This window comes from Netta rufina, assembly GCF_964035555.1.
Source record: "Netta rufina genome assembly, chromosome: 3".
NCBI lineage: Eukaryota > Metazoa > Chordata > Aves > Anseriformes > Anatidae > Netta > Netta rufina.
Window position 1 is genome coordinate 63,833,354 of NC_140125.1, and position 16,499 is coordinate 63,849,852.

Here is a 16,499-nt window from a genome sequence, read left to right on the forward strand (position 1 = left end):
TAGGGATTTAAAAAAAAAAAAAAAAAAGCACAGAAGAAATGTCCACCCACTCCCACAGTCTCTTGCCTCTTGGAATGAAAAATGGGTCAATTCCCATGAAGTCGTCCATCCACACAAACTCCTTCTCCTTTGTTCTGTCATAAATCTTTAGTTCGTTCTTCTGATAACCAGTCAGCTCAAGGAATTGACTCATTTTCTCACATAAGAATGTCAGGCATTTTTCACGAGCTAATAAAGCTGTATCAGCTGAGCAGGATGTTGTACCTGTAATTAGGAAAGTTAAGTGTTCTTCAGAACCACAACTAGGCACATTTATCTAATGACTAATGAGACTGAATTCATTCACAGATACCCATTTTGCACAGAGTTGTTTCAGGTACATATTTGGTGCTAGTACTGAAAGCACCAGCAAGCAAAAGCACTATAACAGGGAAACTGTTCCATGAGCAACAGCAGTAAGGACATTTTATTTCAAAAAGTCTTTTTTCTGCTATCACTATCATCCTGATCCCTTGTTATAGTTTCCCAAACCTTCCCCTGCATTTCTGGTGGCTTTTCACTTTTCCTTCCTCTTCCCCTCTCTCCTATTTACCAGCTGGACCAGTGGAAAACATACAGAGATGAGTTCTGAGCTACGCCCATGATACTGGCTAGTAGGACCATGCTGGCCTCCGGGCTGGGGGAGAGAGAATAACGCATGGTCATGCAGTTAAATACTGTATCATCATAGATCACTTCAGAAGACTTGATAAAAAACACATGCTTGCTTTGCTTATGTGCTAACCTTTGAGATAGTACTACTACCTGCAATTTACTTAAGCTTGCTGTATTATACAATCTCACTATTAAAACAAAAAATAACAGGATATTGTCAAATGAAAGTGAAAACGTCTACCCTAAGTGTTACCCAAAAAGAATTGTCTGCATTCCAAACATATTAATACAAATAACTTATTTTTTGTTACCAAATCAGTGCTGAAAGACTTACCTGATCCTATTCCATCAATGTACACCAAACACGCAGCATGGACAAAAGACATCATTGGAGAAATATAAAGATTATGTTCGTTGGCAGAATCCATCCCTTCACCTTTTACCATGACATTCATAAAATTAACCCATGATAAGATGTCTCGCACGCTGAGAATACACTGGCGACCAAACTCTTGATTAGTCAGCCATTCAACGAAGTCCATCATGAGCTCTGCTATGTCTGCCCCTGAAAAAAAAAAAAATTAAAAATTAATGCAATTATCAAAAGAATTTTACTGGTCAGATCTACTACATTGTCCCATAATAAGAATTGTTATAGAGTACACACAATTGTAATCCATGAATGTGGGTAGGTACTCTACTCCCTAACAGGCATGATAACCAAAGAGCAAATTTATGCCTGTGCTATGTTACAGATCCTTTTAAACTCAAGTACAAAGACAGAGTCAAGTGAATATCAACAGTGAAGCTTCTGGCAGAAAACAAAACGCCAGCTCTTTCAATAACCTTACATTGAGACTAAAATTTGGCACTGAGGGGCTGGGGATAATTCAGCTACCTAGTTGGTGAGTTAAATAAATACTGTCTTGCTCTTACTTCTGGCTAGTCACAGAACATACGCTATGAAGGAAGCACAGAGTCCATAATATTTTGTAACTGTCCCCAGAGAGAAGTGTACTTTCAATAAAAGGTACATATCTGTGTAAATTCTGAGAAAAGTTTAACAGCAGTATATCTGTATCTTTTTTTTTTTTCCTTAATAATGTTTTAAGTCCAACACACAAGAAATACCTACCTTGACACTTCATTCCAGTCAGAGACAATCCTGGATGAAGATTGTGTTTTACAATCTGTATCAAATCATCACGGCCATTGCTTTGTGGACACCATATCTCCGTAAATCTATTGCGCAATGCAGGAGAAAGCTGCAAACAAGAAGAACTACATAGCAATTCATTTCACACTACATCCCATTTTACAGTGCCACTTTTTAGATAAAAATTTTGAGTGTGTGTGGATTTTTAAAATGTCTAGTAGTGGCATCAATCCAGGATCAGCTGGTAAATGAGAAAATTTGAAAGAATATGGAACAAAAACAAGCTGGTTTGCAAGCACCAAAGCTCCATTCCATTTCAGGATGTGATGCATCAAACAATGGCTATGTAAGCTCTCTTGTCCCTTTGCTTAAAGGAATAAACTAACATAGAAATTTACCTTCAATTACAACTCCTTTCTGTAATTCCTCTTACTCTTGCCTGAATTAGCGAAGCAAATACATTAGCACAAATGCAATGCAGAAATAAATCCTTTTTATTGTTTTACAATGAATTAATTTTGTACTGTAGAAACCATCTTAATAGACTGCCCTTCTTTTAAGTAAAATAAAGCTCATTTCTTAGTCCTAGGTCACAGTATCCCTTAAAGGTGTTTTTGTTGTTTTGTTGTTTTTAAACCTGGCTTCTAAATGACTTAAAGCAGAACTTCATAAACTGATTTTTCCCACTTATTGAGAAAGGTCCTCATGAATATATTCATATTCACTGAAAATGAAAAGATGACTTCTAGCTGACTCTGAGAAGTATTAAAGAGAATAATCTGCTATGCAACTTCACACTACTCGAGACTCATGTTAGAGCTAGATTTGCTTGCTTTATGAGCCACATTTCTCGAACTTGCAATATTCTGATATCAAACCTACCTAGGGTATTTAGAAGCCTTAAGTTTTCTTCGACATTCTGCTCAGTATTGACTCACTACTGTAAAAATAATAGTACACAGTAGTGACAGAGAACAGATGTATCCTAATCCTCCTTTAGAGCTGTGAGGCAGACTCCAACCAGAAAGCACAGAATGACAGAACTGGGATAATGCATTTTTATATTGCACCTCTATCACTAAACAGTTAATATGACCAGAAGATGTATATTATACTTCCAGTCGCTTTGACATTCACCTCTTTTTTCCCAAAGTCACCTCCCGGGTTCATGGTCGCAACGATACGAAATTTCTTTCCTGCAACCAACAGCTCTACTTCATTATCCTCATCATCTTGACCACCTTTTTCAGCAAGTACCAACGTCTTCTCAGCTTCAAGAACACTAAAGGGAAGGTTTAAAAAAAAATCAATTTAATTTTTTCATACTTCATTTGAAATTGTTTAAGAATGAAAGTCACAAGAATTGGCCAGATTAAACACTCATTGGTCCAGAAATTGTATTTAAAAAGCAATATAATCTGTTTGTTTTTCCTAATTGCAAACTTTTTTTTCAGTCAAAAGGAAACTTTACCCAACTTCATTGAAAAGGTTCAGCTGAAGTGATTCCTCAAATAGACTTATCTAATGTATGTAACTCACAGCTCTCCAGTTTCCAAAAACAATGGCAAAATGCATGTTCACAGGATCAGATGAAGAAATCTGCAGTGATCTAGATCTCCCTATGCTGAATCTGTTTTGACTGTGACAGTAACAAGCAAGTCATCTCCTTGTCCTTATCTCAACCCACAACCTTTTTTTCATCATATCTTCTCCTTGTTTGGCTGAGGAGGTGGAGTAAGAGTGAGAGTGTGTGTGTGTGGTGCTTGGCTACCTACTTGTGTTAAACCACAATATGAAGATAAGTGAACTTTATGAAGAAAGGATAGCTGCAACGATACAATGGAAAAAAGAAAAAATAGAAGAATAAATCTAGTAACAGAGTTTGGATATGGCAGAGAAAACACCTGCTAATTAACTCAACATAAAGGATAACTGAAAAAGACTAAAAATGAGAAATACTTCTGCAAGCAGACACTCAAATGTGCATTTTAAGATTATTTTTTTTAGCAAAAAAGTAGAGAGAAAGCTAGATTCTAGTATTTGAGAAGATGCATCATTTTCAAGAACTCATTGACAATCTCAAAAATTAATATTGTAAACTAGCGATTTTGCTTGTAGTTTTATTTTCCAGCTTGCCTCATGTTGTATAATGTTTTTAGATACTGTTCAAACTGTTTTAGTTGAACTGTATTTTATATTGTTCATTTCTTTATTTAGGGACATGAGCTACAGAATAACTGTAGCCTCTCATCATCTTATCTTTGTCCGTATAACAAAGACAACAATTAGTGTGCAGATCAGTCTGTAAAAGCACCATAAAGCCAAACAAAAAGCAACAGCTTTCACTAACTAAAACATTCAAAACAAACATTACCAGTACCAACACATCAAGCAAACCTATACATATCTGCTTTTCAATCAAATTATCTTTTATTTTTCTAGGTAGAATACGACTTTGAAGACTTCTGCAAGACAAGGCGGTTCCATCTTGTCTTACCTTAGTTATAATTTCAAGCAGCAAAAATTGTCTAAGAATTACTATGATAAAAACTAGCACCTCTAACAGATGGATGAATAAATAAATAAATAAAAAGCAAACTGGCACAGAAGTTGAAAGATGAACAAGTCTAGAATCACTTGTGTCATTCTTCCTTTCAGCAAGAATTACATTATTAAGAGAGCAGTTCGACTGGGCCAAGAAACAAGCATGCCTAAAAAGCTAGATTTACCCTGCTCGAGCTTGTATGATGCTTCACTGAGGATACTTAATACTAAGCACATTTAAAACATACCAACATACCTGTTAAGTCTCTCTAGAACAGAATCATCAGCTAAAGAAATCTCATCAAGCAGAAAAAAACCTTCTTGTTTCATTGCTAAAACAAGAGGTCCATCACACCACTCAAACAGTCTAGAATTATCAGATTCCTCCTACAAAATGGAAAAGAAAGTGAAAAGTTATTTATAATTGTTACTTTTTGCTTCCATGGTCACAATACCAACTATTACTGATGCGAGACTAACCTGGTCGTTTGACCTCTGTCTGACTGGCCGCAGTCCTCCCAGGAAGTCTGAAGTCTCCATGTGCAAGTGGCAGTTCACTGAGTATAGCTTCTGATTTGTTAACGCTGCAAAGATCTGACAAATGGTAGTTTTACCACACCTGCAAAAAAGTCATTTAATTGAAAGGGCAAGAGTAAAAACAAAGCTCCTTTTGGCCAGGATTCATACTTTCCTTGAAGATCTATGAGGTAAGGCCCTCAGCATGCAAATTCCCTTCTATTCCTTTCCTTGAGATAAACGAATGGAAGGTGAGGCCATTATTGGCACAACTGTTGCTGACTTGCACAAGATACATTTAATTAAAATTTAAATCAATATCTGCACTGATGGATTTCTACAGGCTCAAAAGCAAATTATTCCAGCCTGCCCCTACGAAGCAGTCTGAACATTTCAAGTGAACTGGAGATACTATCTGTCTGGATCATGCCTAAGTCTGAAGAAATAAACTGCTGAGTACCCAGAGTTCCCATTTTGCATAAGATACTACTTTTCCCTTTTCTGGTGTCTTTCTTCCTTTCTCTCTCATAAAAATCTAGTCCCTAAATTTAAAACCAGCACAGTAGCAGACAGCACCTATTTTTATGACCTCCTTGAGAGCAGACAGGAGTGGTGGAAAAGAAAGAAACCTCTACCACACCTATGTTCTCTCCCCACCTTAAGACATGCAACATGCATGTGCTCTCAAACAGCAAACTGCCACAATTCCCCCAAATGGCTTTGCCAGTGACACACAGTAAGATTCTATAGGGCAACTTGTAGAAAGCAGAAACAAAAGACAGTCCCTTTCAATTTTACTACTTTCTACATAATTTCTTTGTAGTTACACACAATGAAGACAATCCTGTTAAAGACTTAGGCTGAAAGATGTGATTGCCACTCCTCAAAAGGTACTGTGGAAAACAGCAGTTGCAATTCTGCCGTGTCAGAGGCTTAAATGTCCCAGATCAAAGAAGCACTGAAGCCTACTTAACCATTTTGCATTGGACTGAGATGCTGCCCTACAAAAAAACTACATCAAAAAAAGCACAGTTACCCAGTGTCTCCCACCAGCAGTACTGGTTCACCAAACTCCAGGGCTCTTCCCACCAAAATGGCCAGTCTCCTCATCCCTTGAGTCCAGACAACGTGGTTAAAATCTCTGCCCATCACTGACATCTGTGTGGAGAATTTAGCTGCACAACACAAAGCAATCTGTCAGCTTCAGGCACATCTAGAGGACTACAAATACTTTTTTTTTTTTCCCCTAGGAAACTCACCCAGTAGCTTTTTGACGCTTTCCCCTGAGAAGAGAGACTCAGGATATATTTTTTTCTTGAAATGCTTTTCAAGGACTCTCTTTATAACATCCACCTCCTCTTCTTTCCTAACTCTGCCTGCCAGAAGCATAAAACCTATAAAACAAGGGAAGAGAAAAATCAATTATTACCAGGTTAATAAGCAACAAAATATATACATACACTTAATAATTGGGGCTAGAAAGCAATTCTGCAGAGACACTTTAAAAAAAACTGAAGAAAGTAGCATAGCTTACCATCATTTGCTAAGTGCTGAAGCCAGTCGTAATCCTTTTCCAGCTGTTCTGCCAATCTGTACCTTTCACCCCAACGGAACAGATCCCGCAAGGTAATGAACCCATGCTTCCCAGCAAAAACTGTTGAACCTCTGCGGTAAGACTGTCATAATAGCAAAACATGAGACATTTTTTCAGGAACTTGTCTGACCGCTTTAAGCAAGATTAATACGACATTCATTCAAACGAGCTGTATGCAAAAAAAAAAAAATAAATAAAATAAACCAACCCACAGACCCAAATTACTTATATGTAGGCAATTTGCTAGGTACTCAGGAACAAAATAATATAATTAAGTAGTAAGTAAAAATAAGAAAATAGGTACATGGATTAAAACAAGATCCAGGCAAAAGATTAGGTTCTATACCAAAATGGATGTTAGCACTTCTAAGTTTTACTTTACTTCAATATAGAAAAATAAACTAAGAACACCCAGTCTAGAAAGCTACAGGAAAAGCGTGCTCTGATTTGTGCTGCTGCAATTGCTTTAAAATATGAGATAGTTTTAGCTAGTTACTAAGTTTTAAGTGTTTGTAGGAGTATCAGAACACAGCCCAAACTGTCACTTAAAAATAGTACCAAATTTAGCATGGCCAAACAACTGCTACAAATCTATTATTACATTTTCCACTCAGGCCAAAGAATGATTTTATACTTTAAATCACAAGGCCTTCAGTTATAAATTTTCTTGTCACTGTTGTTGCTGCTAGCCTTCTCCCAAATCCAATATCACCTTCCTTGCTTCTTTATCCTAACCACTGAATTAATTACTTTAGTTGTGGATTATCTTCACTCAGTTGTGGTTTTACATCTGCCAGTTCACAAGACTGCCCTCCAAAAGGGATCTGTACTTAGTGCCAAAATACACCTTCTACAAAAGGCCTGAGAAACGCTTTCTACAAAAAGAAGAAAGACTCATACTTGCAGGTCTAACATGACTTTGACAAGCTTGCTGCAGTAAGAAGGTGGCAAACTGCATCGCTTGTGCAGGATGGTTTCCAGTTCAGCACTTGGCAGTTCATCAAAATGCAGTTCCACGAAACGATTTCTAAAGGCTCTAGACAAAACCTAAAATGAGAAAATGTTACTGCTTGAACTTTTCCTTCAATATCGCTTATGTTACATACCTTTTCCTTTATATCCTAAGGAATATGGTTAGCCCCATAGTATGCAAATTAGCATACACACATAAATGTAGGAAGAAAGCATAAGAGACAGTCTAGGTAAGGACAAGACCTTAAAACCAGGCAATAATTTAAGTCAAGTCTCTTCTCCAGCACTCTTGAACAAGAAATGTGGCATCAAATACAACATATTTGAACTCCTCATTCAGTAAAGCACTTAAATCTCTAATTCATTTTGAATAGCTGAGATTTAGTATCTACAGAACAAGCATCTAACCCGAACAGAATCCAGTTGTACTGGAAGTCATTCCACAAACACCTCAACCCTGTACCTCTTGAGAGTTTCATATTAATTCTGTACTATCCATCAGAAAGTTTTCACGTTATACGTCTACATTTAAGGACTCATTTCTCTAGAGTTGGAGTTACTCAAAGGCCTAGAGTTGGAGTTACCCAAAGGAAACGATTACACAGACCTTCCTGCCACCATAGAGACCTGGTGGATTCTGCGTAGCAAACAGCATGAAGCGAGGGGCAGCTTTGACAACTTCCTGAGTCTCGGTAATGAACAGCTCCCTGTTATCATCCAACAATCGGTTGAGAGCTTCCAGAACATCAGTGGGTGCCAAATTCAGTTCATCTAGTACAATCCAGTAACCCTTTCTCATTGCATCTATGAGAATGCCTTAAGAGGGAACAAAGTATTCTAGTTAAAATCTAACAAACTAAACCAGAGCAAGCATTGAGACAGTTTTAGCAATGAGTTTTGACTCGGTATAAATATTAATTCAGAGAGGAAAGCAACAGTATTAAGTCATTTGATTACTTTCTTTGTTATATGCAGTAGGACAAGTAGCAATGAGATAAATGTGAACTCAAAAATTCACTGAAATTCACATGACTATCATAGGCAAATACTAGTAACTTTATAGAAGGTCCTCTCTCCATTGTGATAAAACAGGCACATTGGGCAGAAAAGAAAGCAAGCACTGAAATAAGACATGAATTTGAAATGAATGTAATATCCCCACTCACCTTCCTTAAACACCAACTTCCCAGAGGCATCTGATGTGTAACAGCCAATATATTCCTGGATGTCAGTATGCTCGTGATTGTTAATCCTGACACAATGGTTCCCAGTAGCAGCAGCCAACCAGCGAATTAAACTGGTTTTACCAACAGAAGTCTCTCCTTGAATCAGTACTGGATGAGTCCTAAAAGGTACAACCAAAACAGCAATTTAAAAGCATATATCTTCCTCATATACAAGGTAACAGCATTATTTGGAATTCAAAAATTTCCATAGATCCTTTTGTAACAGCATTACCAAAATACCATGATTTAACTCATTTTGAATTTCTAAGATCATATAGTAAAATGGTAACATAAGTAACTTAACCCCCAAGTGCTAACTGCTACCCACAAAGTTTATTGTGAGGGTATTGAGGCCCTGGCACAGGCTGCCCAGAGGAGCTGTGGATGCCCCATCCCTGGAGGTGCTCAAGGCCAGGCTGGATGGGGCTTTGGGCAACCCGGTCTGGTGAGAGGTGTCCCTGCCCATGGCAGGGTGGGGTGGAATTGGATGATCTTTAAGGTCCCTTCCAATCCAAACCATTCTGTGATTCTGTAAGTTTTTTAATGACAGTGTGAAATAAGCAGGTTATTCTAACTGCTAATTTCTAGATTATCACTTAAATAAAATTCATTATAGCAATAAAATAGTTTAAGAAGAAAATAGCTATATAAATTCAAATCAGTGTATAATGAAAAGTTAACTATAAAAGGAAAATGGACATTACTAAGGCTAAACAAAGACTAGGTGACACAATAATATTTAACTTTATACTAACAGAAAAAAACAAACAACACAGACATACCCTGCAGACACAACTCTGACAATGTCTTTCAGATTAAGCTTAACTGAAGGGGTTAGCACGTAAGTCTCATCTATCGTAGGTTCTTTATCCCCAGCTGAAATCCAGTATCCTTCTATATTTATAAATTTTTCTCCTTGGGGTTTTGGTATTTGCTGAGGAGAGATGACAGCGAAAGTAAAGATTATACAAATGAGTTTCAATTTGCTAATGAAGACAACTACTGTTATACCACCGTAACATTCTCTAAGAAGTCATTTTAAATTACTCCCTGAGCACTCCTGCAGTAAGCACTGTCCCCTTGTCACAGAATGCAAATTACACGAAAAGCCTGAGCATATTATTTCAAGGTCACGAAGCAGGAGTCTTTGCCAGCACCATGAAAAAATAAGTTTCCCAACACATTCTCCCAACGCATTTTGAAACAAAAAACAATTTGCCATTTGGAAGTGTAACTTTTCGTATTCATAATAGTTGCTGCCATGAAGGTTTTTATTCTGAAACAAATACACATCTCTTACAACTGGCTTCCCTACCCCAGCTGCCCACTCAGCCATGCAAACGCATTCTGGGCTCTCAGAACTAGTAAGGTTCTTCCTTTCCCACTAGAGACAAACCAAAGATGTTTGCTTCATATCCATATGTTCAGCATTTGGAATCTAAAAATGAAAAGCCTGTGAAAGCTCCTCAAAAACCTGTAAGCTTTACAATTGGAGTCACTATTATAGTAAGCTGCCTACACTTGACAAAATCACCTGTCCCTTTTTTTTTTTTTTTTTTTTTTAAGAACTAATAAACCAGCTAACATATAAGCATTTAATACAGAAACAGAATTACTAAGGAAATGCACTTAGAAGTAAAATAAAGTTAAGTTCTTTCATACAGAAAAAAACATGACTGTGGTTGTGTGAAGGAAGTGTGGGAGAAAAGGCACAGAATGCTACTCAAAATAAATTCTACTCTGAATACCAATCTGCTCAAAGTAGGCTTCGTTACATACCTGCTTAAGAAGACTTTTGATATTGCCAGAGACTATATGCTGGCAAATGAGCTTTTGAACTATTGGATGAGAAGTTCTGTCAAGCTGAGTCAGAAAGCTCAAACAGAAGCCCTAAGAAAAAAGTGATTGTCAGTGAATAAATGAAAAATTATTAGGAGGAAAAACAAACAAAAAACCAAACAATTAAAAGAATCATTTGACTTCAACACTGTACTCAGAAGTACAGTGTTTTCCTTTACCCAAACAGAGTCCGTAGTGAATACAAACAGAAATAAAGCCCAACATAGGTAATCACCTCATACAGTGAGCGTGGTATGCTGCTACACGGATTAGATGCTGCAAATCTCAATGCCCTGCAAAGCGTACGGAGACTGTAGTGAGGTCTGTGGCCAGTTCCATCCACCAGCTTTGTTTCTGCTTCCTTTCTCACAGCTAAGTAAAAGCTGCAAAAATAAGAGTGAAACCAGTTTCAGTTACAGTGTTTTTACTCATTAGAGCATTGCTCTAAGGAAGTAGTCCCAAAGATTGAGGAACACAAACTTATCTCCAACTGCTGCTTTCTTTAGCTCTAGACTGGGAAAACCATGCCACGCTCTGCTATCAGTATAGTCAGTGAAACAAAGCAATAGAACATTTCAGGACCTTATTTTTGAGAGAGCTTGATACACAGAGAATAACTATAAACTAGAAGTATCCTAAGCACTTAACAGTTCTTCAGTGAGATTATATGCCTTATTCTATGGGAAACAAAGGTTACTTGTTAAACACGCAAGATTTTAATTGATGTAACCTAGAGAAAAAAAACGTTTTTGTTCTACATCCCTAAGACGGAAAATAAAGTTGCAACAACAGTGTTTTTTAACTGGTGTCACCAAGAAAGCATTTCTGAAATAGAGAAAGCGAATTTCCTCCCCATGAGTACAGAAACATTCAGAATGAAGAGGATGCCTGCTTTCTAGGGCTGTGAGAATTGCTATGTATGGAGCACTATTGTGTTTCCTTAAACAGTCTAACCACAGATTAGTTGTGTACTTCCTTTTTGTGCTTTACTGCATCAAGGATTTTAGGATATTACAACCAACTTACTTCACAATTCCTTGCACTGTGTTTTTGCTCACATTCAAGCCTCTAAGGTAATCCATAATAAGAACTTGCAAGTCTCCTTCATTTCTCAATTCTTCTACGTAAAGTTCAGTAAACCTGTAAGAGTCAAATCAATCCATAACATTTAGACATCTGACAACATAAGAAAAAATTCTGAAAATTCTTTTTGATAAATGCAAATATAAATTCATTTGAACTTAACGAGCCACACAGAATATTTCAGCTTCATTGTTCTGCATCACATTTTTTTTTCATTATTAACCCCAGGGAGGTAGTAACAATTAAAGCTTACTTTCTCACTAATAACTGCAAATGATTGGTTGCATGTAGTAAGTGCATATTTATACTTTCACACAGTGTTTGTGAAACTGATGAAAGACTACATGTGCAACTTCTGGAAAAACTGTATCAAATACAAGTGGAAGATCTCTGCATTCGTGAACAGTACTGAGGAATGAATTTCCCACAACTCCAGTTTTCCCAACCACAGCTTAAATTCCAGTATTCTAAATATCGTGCATCTGTTCTACCATGTAATCCACATTTCTTCCGAGAGAACAAATTTTAATACATAGATTTTTGCAAGGATCATCAGCACTTACAAGTTGGCATGTGTAAGACTGCTGAAGATACCTGAAACATTTGCCTTTATTATCTCCAGTAGGCATATGAACTGCTGCAGAAGCACTCCCAGGCACTGACATTTTAATTGTAAAAAAAAGATCATTCAACCTGTCCCCAGTCACAACACTCCACACTACTGCTAGACCCTTTGTTCATGTTCAGCAGCTTTACATACGTATTTTCCTGATACTATTCCATAAAAAAACTTCACCATGATGTGGAATTCACCTACCACAGGAAGCTAGATTTCAGACTTATCCTGAGGCTTCAAATAAGGCATTCTTTGCTGGGTCAATTCATAAAGCTAGTTAAAGTCATGGTCTTTTTCAGAGTTTAAGTATTTTATTATTTTTTTTTTCCTACCTGTTTCTTATTCCTGGAGGGAGATTTCTCTTTCCAACATCTGTAGCTGGATTCATGCATGCAAACAAGCGAAAATCAGGGTGACGTACAAGAGGCTCTAAAGGAAAATAGGCATGCAACAAAGGATTAGTTAGACACAGGATACTTATTACATTAAGTAAATTTCTTCTAAACTGGTTTTCTATTACTGCATTACAGTGTTTTCTTGAAATGCCAAGGTGGTAAGTCTTTAGAGAGTAACACCACAGAATTTCTTAGAAGTATTACTGCATCTTTACAACAGCCATAGGAAGTGGAACCTTTACTATGACTTGTGCATAGCAGCATGGTTTTACAACACTGGATATTTCAGAAGTTATACAAACCCTAAAATGAGAAACTCCTTTTGTGTCTTTCAGAACAATGGACAACACTTTTGTCAGCCAGAAAGAAAGGACAGCCTCAGGAGCTCACAGAACATTTGTCTCTAGTTGCAGCTCTAGAATATACTATTTAGCAGTTGCATTTTTCACCTTTGCATCTGTACTGGGTCTGGCTGTGATGGAGTTATCTTTCTTCATAGCAGTCCCCATGGTGCTGCGTTTTGTATTTGGGTCTCAAACACTGTTAATAACACACTGAGGTTTTGCCTGCTGCTGAATTGTGCTTGCACAGCCTTATGTTATTCTCCCCCAACATCTCATCAAGTGGCCGGGGGATGAGCAAAGCTGAGAAGTGACGCAGCTAAGGCAGCTGTCCCAAATGGGCCAAAGGCATAAAAAACATCGTGTTCAGCAATATGAACTGAAACAGAGGAAGAAGGGATGGGGATTTTTGAATATAGAAATAGTACCTGTGTCTCCTCTGTCTAATAAGACCAGTGACCCAGATGATCCTTCCAATAAACCACTCAGACACTCTAAAGTCTCTGCTGCAGCCAAGTTAATCTCGTCCAACAAAATCCACTCTCCTTTTTTTACTGCTTGCGCCAGAGTACCCTAAAAAGAAGATTTGTTAATCGTATCACTAGCAGTAATATCTCATCTAAAGCATCAGCATATTGGAAATACTTGTACTGCAATCTATGGGTTGATTAGATGAATGTCAGTCTTAGATTTTTTTTTTTTTTTTTTTTTACAGCAATAGCAGTTTTTCTGCTCTCCCTCAATGACAGCAATTACTTTGTAAGTCATAAAAGCCAGACAGTTATCACACTTAAATACCATTTAGATTTGCACATTTATAACAGAATTAACCTTTCTGGTTTGTACAATGTTGCCTGTCACTGATATCTATCACTGTGGTGCACAAGCTTCACTGACAACACTAAGAATAAGATGGTTTATCTAAAGAAAAATCAATGAATGTCTAACAGAGTATTGCATTTCTCAGTGAGCTACTTTATAAATTAAAACTATACTCAGGTCAAAGGTTCCCCAACAATTTATATAGTCATTTTCAGGAAGAGGGCTGGTCATTTATACAAAATTTAAGAGCATGTGTTCAGACCACCAGGATGACAGGGAATAGCCATGCGCAAAACATTATAGTTTCCCCATTGCATACAATGCCACTAGACCATTATACCATGGGTTTGAACTGTTTCAAAAACAATTTACTTCCAGAAACATAGTACAGATTCTTATTATTAAATACTTCACATGAACCCCTAGGCATGAGTATGTCCTACTGCAGATTGGTCAAAATGTATTTGTAATCTCATCCATTTAAAAAGATTATGTGCTGTACCGCTGATATTCTTTTATCATACCAGCCTTAACCTTTACTATACAGCATTCATTTAACATGTTACCACCAACATTCTTTTTCTCCTTTCCTCCCCTTCAAGTTGTTTCACATAGTTATCATGAAACAATTTCTACTTTGCAGCAAGAGATTTTTGCCAGGATTTTATTTATATAATACTGCTTTCAACATCTTATAAACATTCCTCCTCATTCTTCCCAGCATCAAAATGCAAAACTCTAAATACCTCCACAAATGCGAAGAGAAGAGCATTTTCTGTCATTCTCATCTGTTGATGAGCATGATTCAGTTTAAGACCAAATGCCTCCCACTTCTCCTTCAGTGGTGAACCTGTAATCAAAACAAAATTTGAGTTTGCACCAACACAACAATAGCACACAAATATTTAGAAACAGTATTTTATAGAATCATAACATTGTTTAAGTTGGAAAAGGCCTTCAAGATCAAGTCCAACTGCCAACCTGACCTACCAAGTCCCTTCACTAAACCATATCAATATCCACATGTATTGGTGCTTGAAACAGCTTGATAGACAAGGCTAAACTTGGCTGAGCACCAGAAACATTCAAGTTCTACAGAAGACAACATTATTGACATATAGGTAATTTGCTATTCTTTGTAAAGTATCCTAGCTTAGAACATTTATGCTGGCAATTCACTTGAATCAACATCACTCTAATTCCCAAGGACATAGAGAGTCATTTCAGAAAATAAAAGCAAATTTACAAGCCTTACAACGGAACAAATTAACAATGAACAGTTCAGTATCACTAAAAATTCTGTTGCTTATCAGTTATAGAGTTGTTTACTGTTGTACTTATTCCAGTTACTTGCTTAAAGTCACAGCTTGATGCATCTGCAGCATCGTGACTTAAACTGCCAGCTTTGCAAGTTACAGTAGATTTCAGCTTTCCTCTATTTATTTTAGCATTGTCGATAATTGCAGTAAGTGCTCTTTAATGCTTTATCTTTTTTTTGACATTTGTGCGTATTTGTTTTTATATCTGCATATTCAGAGGAATCAGTCAAAAGAATGGGGAAGAAGAGGTTCTTAAGTTTACTTGGCCCATACTGCATGAAAGCTACAACTTCATTTGTTTAGCAGGTCTAGGACCAGAAACCACTCCACGCAAGGCACAGTATCAGTATTTCATCTGTCCCACGTAGGTAGTGAAGTATAAAACAAGAAAAACTGTTACTCGGAAACAAAAGACAGCAAATCACAACAAAGCACTGGTCAAGTCAGCCTCACCAACACTGAAACCAAGCCACCAGAAAGCTCTTATCAAGTTTTTAAAGTCATTACTACCCTAAGCAAATTACTACTTTTTTTTCCCTCCTGTTTTGTTTTGCTTAGCTTTTAAAATAGGTGATATTTGCTGAGACCTAATGAGGTTCCAGGTCTGAAAGACAGTATAAATGATTCACATGCAATATTGACACAAGCAACTAAGACTGTTCAGCAACGCTGCAAACAAGCAACACAGTGAGTGGAAACGGGATGTCAAGGGCATCATAGGTCAGACAAGCCAAACTTAATTCTGTCAGACAAAGCAAACAAACAGCAGTGATCAGTTAGAAAAAAAAGACCATTCTAACGCTATTTTGAATGCCTGGCTGTTGACCAAGGCTGCATTTTTTAAAACAAGAAGAAACAATATGTAATAAAGGGGGGTGAATGTAAAAACAGAAAAGACAACCAATGAACAATAATTCACCACTACTTGTCTACTCTCTGCAACGGTTCGTCTGTGTTCATCTGAATTCTCACCAGATGCATTTTTTGTTTCCTTATTAATGGCAGATTTATGGATATGTTGCATTAGTTTTAGCAGATCATGCCAACGTTTCTGTCTGTAGCAGGTCTGAATGTGTCCCAGAAATGTTTGATTTTTCTTTCTAGAAAACGTTTGATAGAAGAGTTCTTCAAAAGACTCTCGCAGAGGTAACCAGATCAGCTTGTTATCCACAGGCTTGTAACTGAAGAGAAGCAAAAAGAGTAATTATTTGTTTGTCATTGTCACAGAGGAACAGGAACTAACATTTGTGTATAAACAAAAGGATTTTGAAATGGAAACAGTATTGTGCATTATGGAACAAGTTTCCAAAGGTTTTTTGCGCATATTTAAACTGCTACGTCCAGACTGCCTCAATAAGTGAAGTAGCTTTGCTTCTACTCAAAAATATGTCTAGTGAGTATTACATTGGAATTATACTGAAC

At 37.1% G+C, this 16,499-nt stretch overlaps 1 protein-coding gene across 4 annotated transcripts in view; it reads right to left on the minus strand.

The window, feature by feature from the left end:
- Positions 1-16,499, minus strand: part of MDN1 (midasin AAA ATPase 1) — a gene marked incomplete at its 5' end in the record, with an annotated part of 93,858 nt that overhangs the window by 59,172 nt on the left and 18,187 nt on the right. For all 4 annotated transcript variants that reach the window (XM_084284878.1, XM_084284876.1, XM_084284877.1 and 1 more), the window contains 20 exons: positions 67-264; positions 989-1,219; positions 1,790-1,919; positions 2,948-3,092; positions 4,611-4,741; positions 4,835-4,973; positions 5,907-6,045; positions 6,130-6,264; positions 6,405-6,546; positions 7,365-7,511; positions 8,044-8,252; positions 8,603-8,781; positions 9,445-9,596; positions 10,442-10,552; positions 10,737-10,884; positions 11,528-11,641; positions 12,533-12,629; positions 13,365-13,509; positions 14,505-14,608; positions 16,050-16,258. In XM_084284878.1, the coding sequence (XP_084141004.1) occupies positions 67-264; positions 989-1,219; positions 1,790-1,919; positions 2,948-3,092; positions 4,611-4,741; positions 4,835-4,973; positions 5,907-6,045; positions 6,130-6,264; positions 6,405-6,546; positions 7,365-7,511; positions 8,044-8,252; positions 8,603-8,781; positions 9,445-9,596; positions 10,442-10,552; positions 10,737-10,884; positions 11,528-11,641; positions 12,533-12,629; positions 13,365-13,509; positions 14,505-14,608; positions 16,050-16,258 (3,005 nt within the window). The remainder of the gene's footprint in view (positions 1-66; positions 265-988; positions 1,220-1,789; positions 1,920-2,947; positions 3,093-4,610; positions 4,742-4,834; positions 4,974-5,906; positions 6,046-6,129; positions 6,265-6,404; positions 6,547-7,364; positions 7,512-8,043; positions 8,253-8,602; positions 8,782-9,444; positions 9,597-10,441; positions 10,553-10,736; positions 10,885-11,527; positions 11,642-12,532; positions 12,630-13,364; positions 13,510-14,504; positions 14,609-16,049; positions 16,259-16,499) is intronic.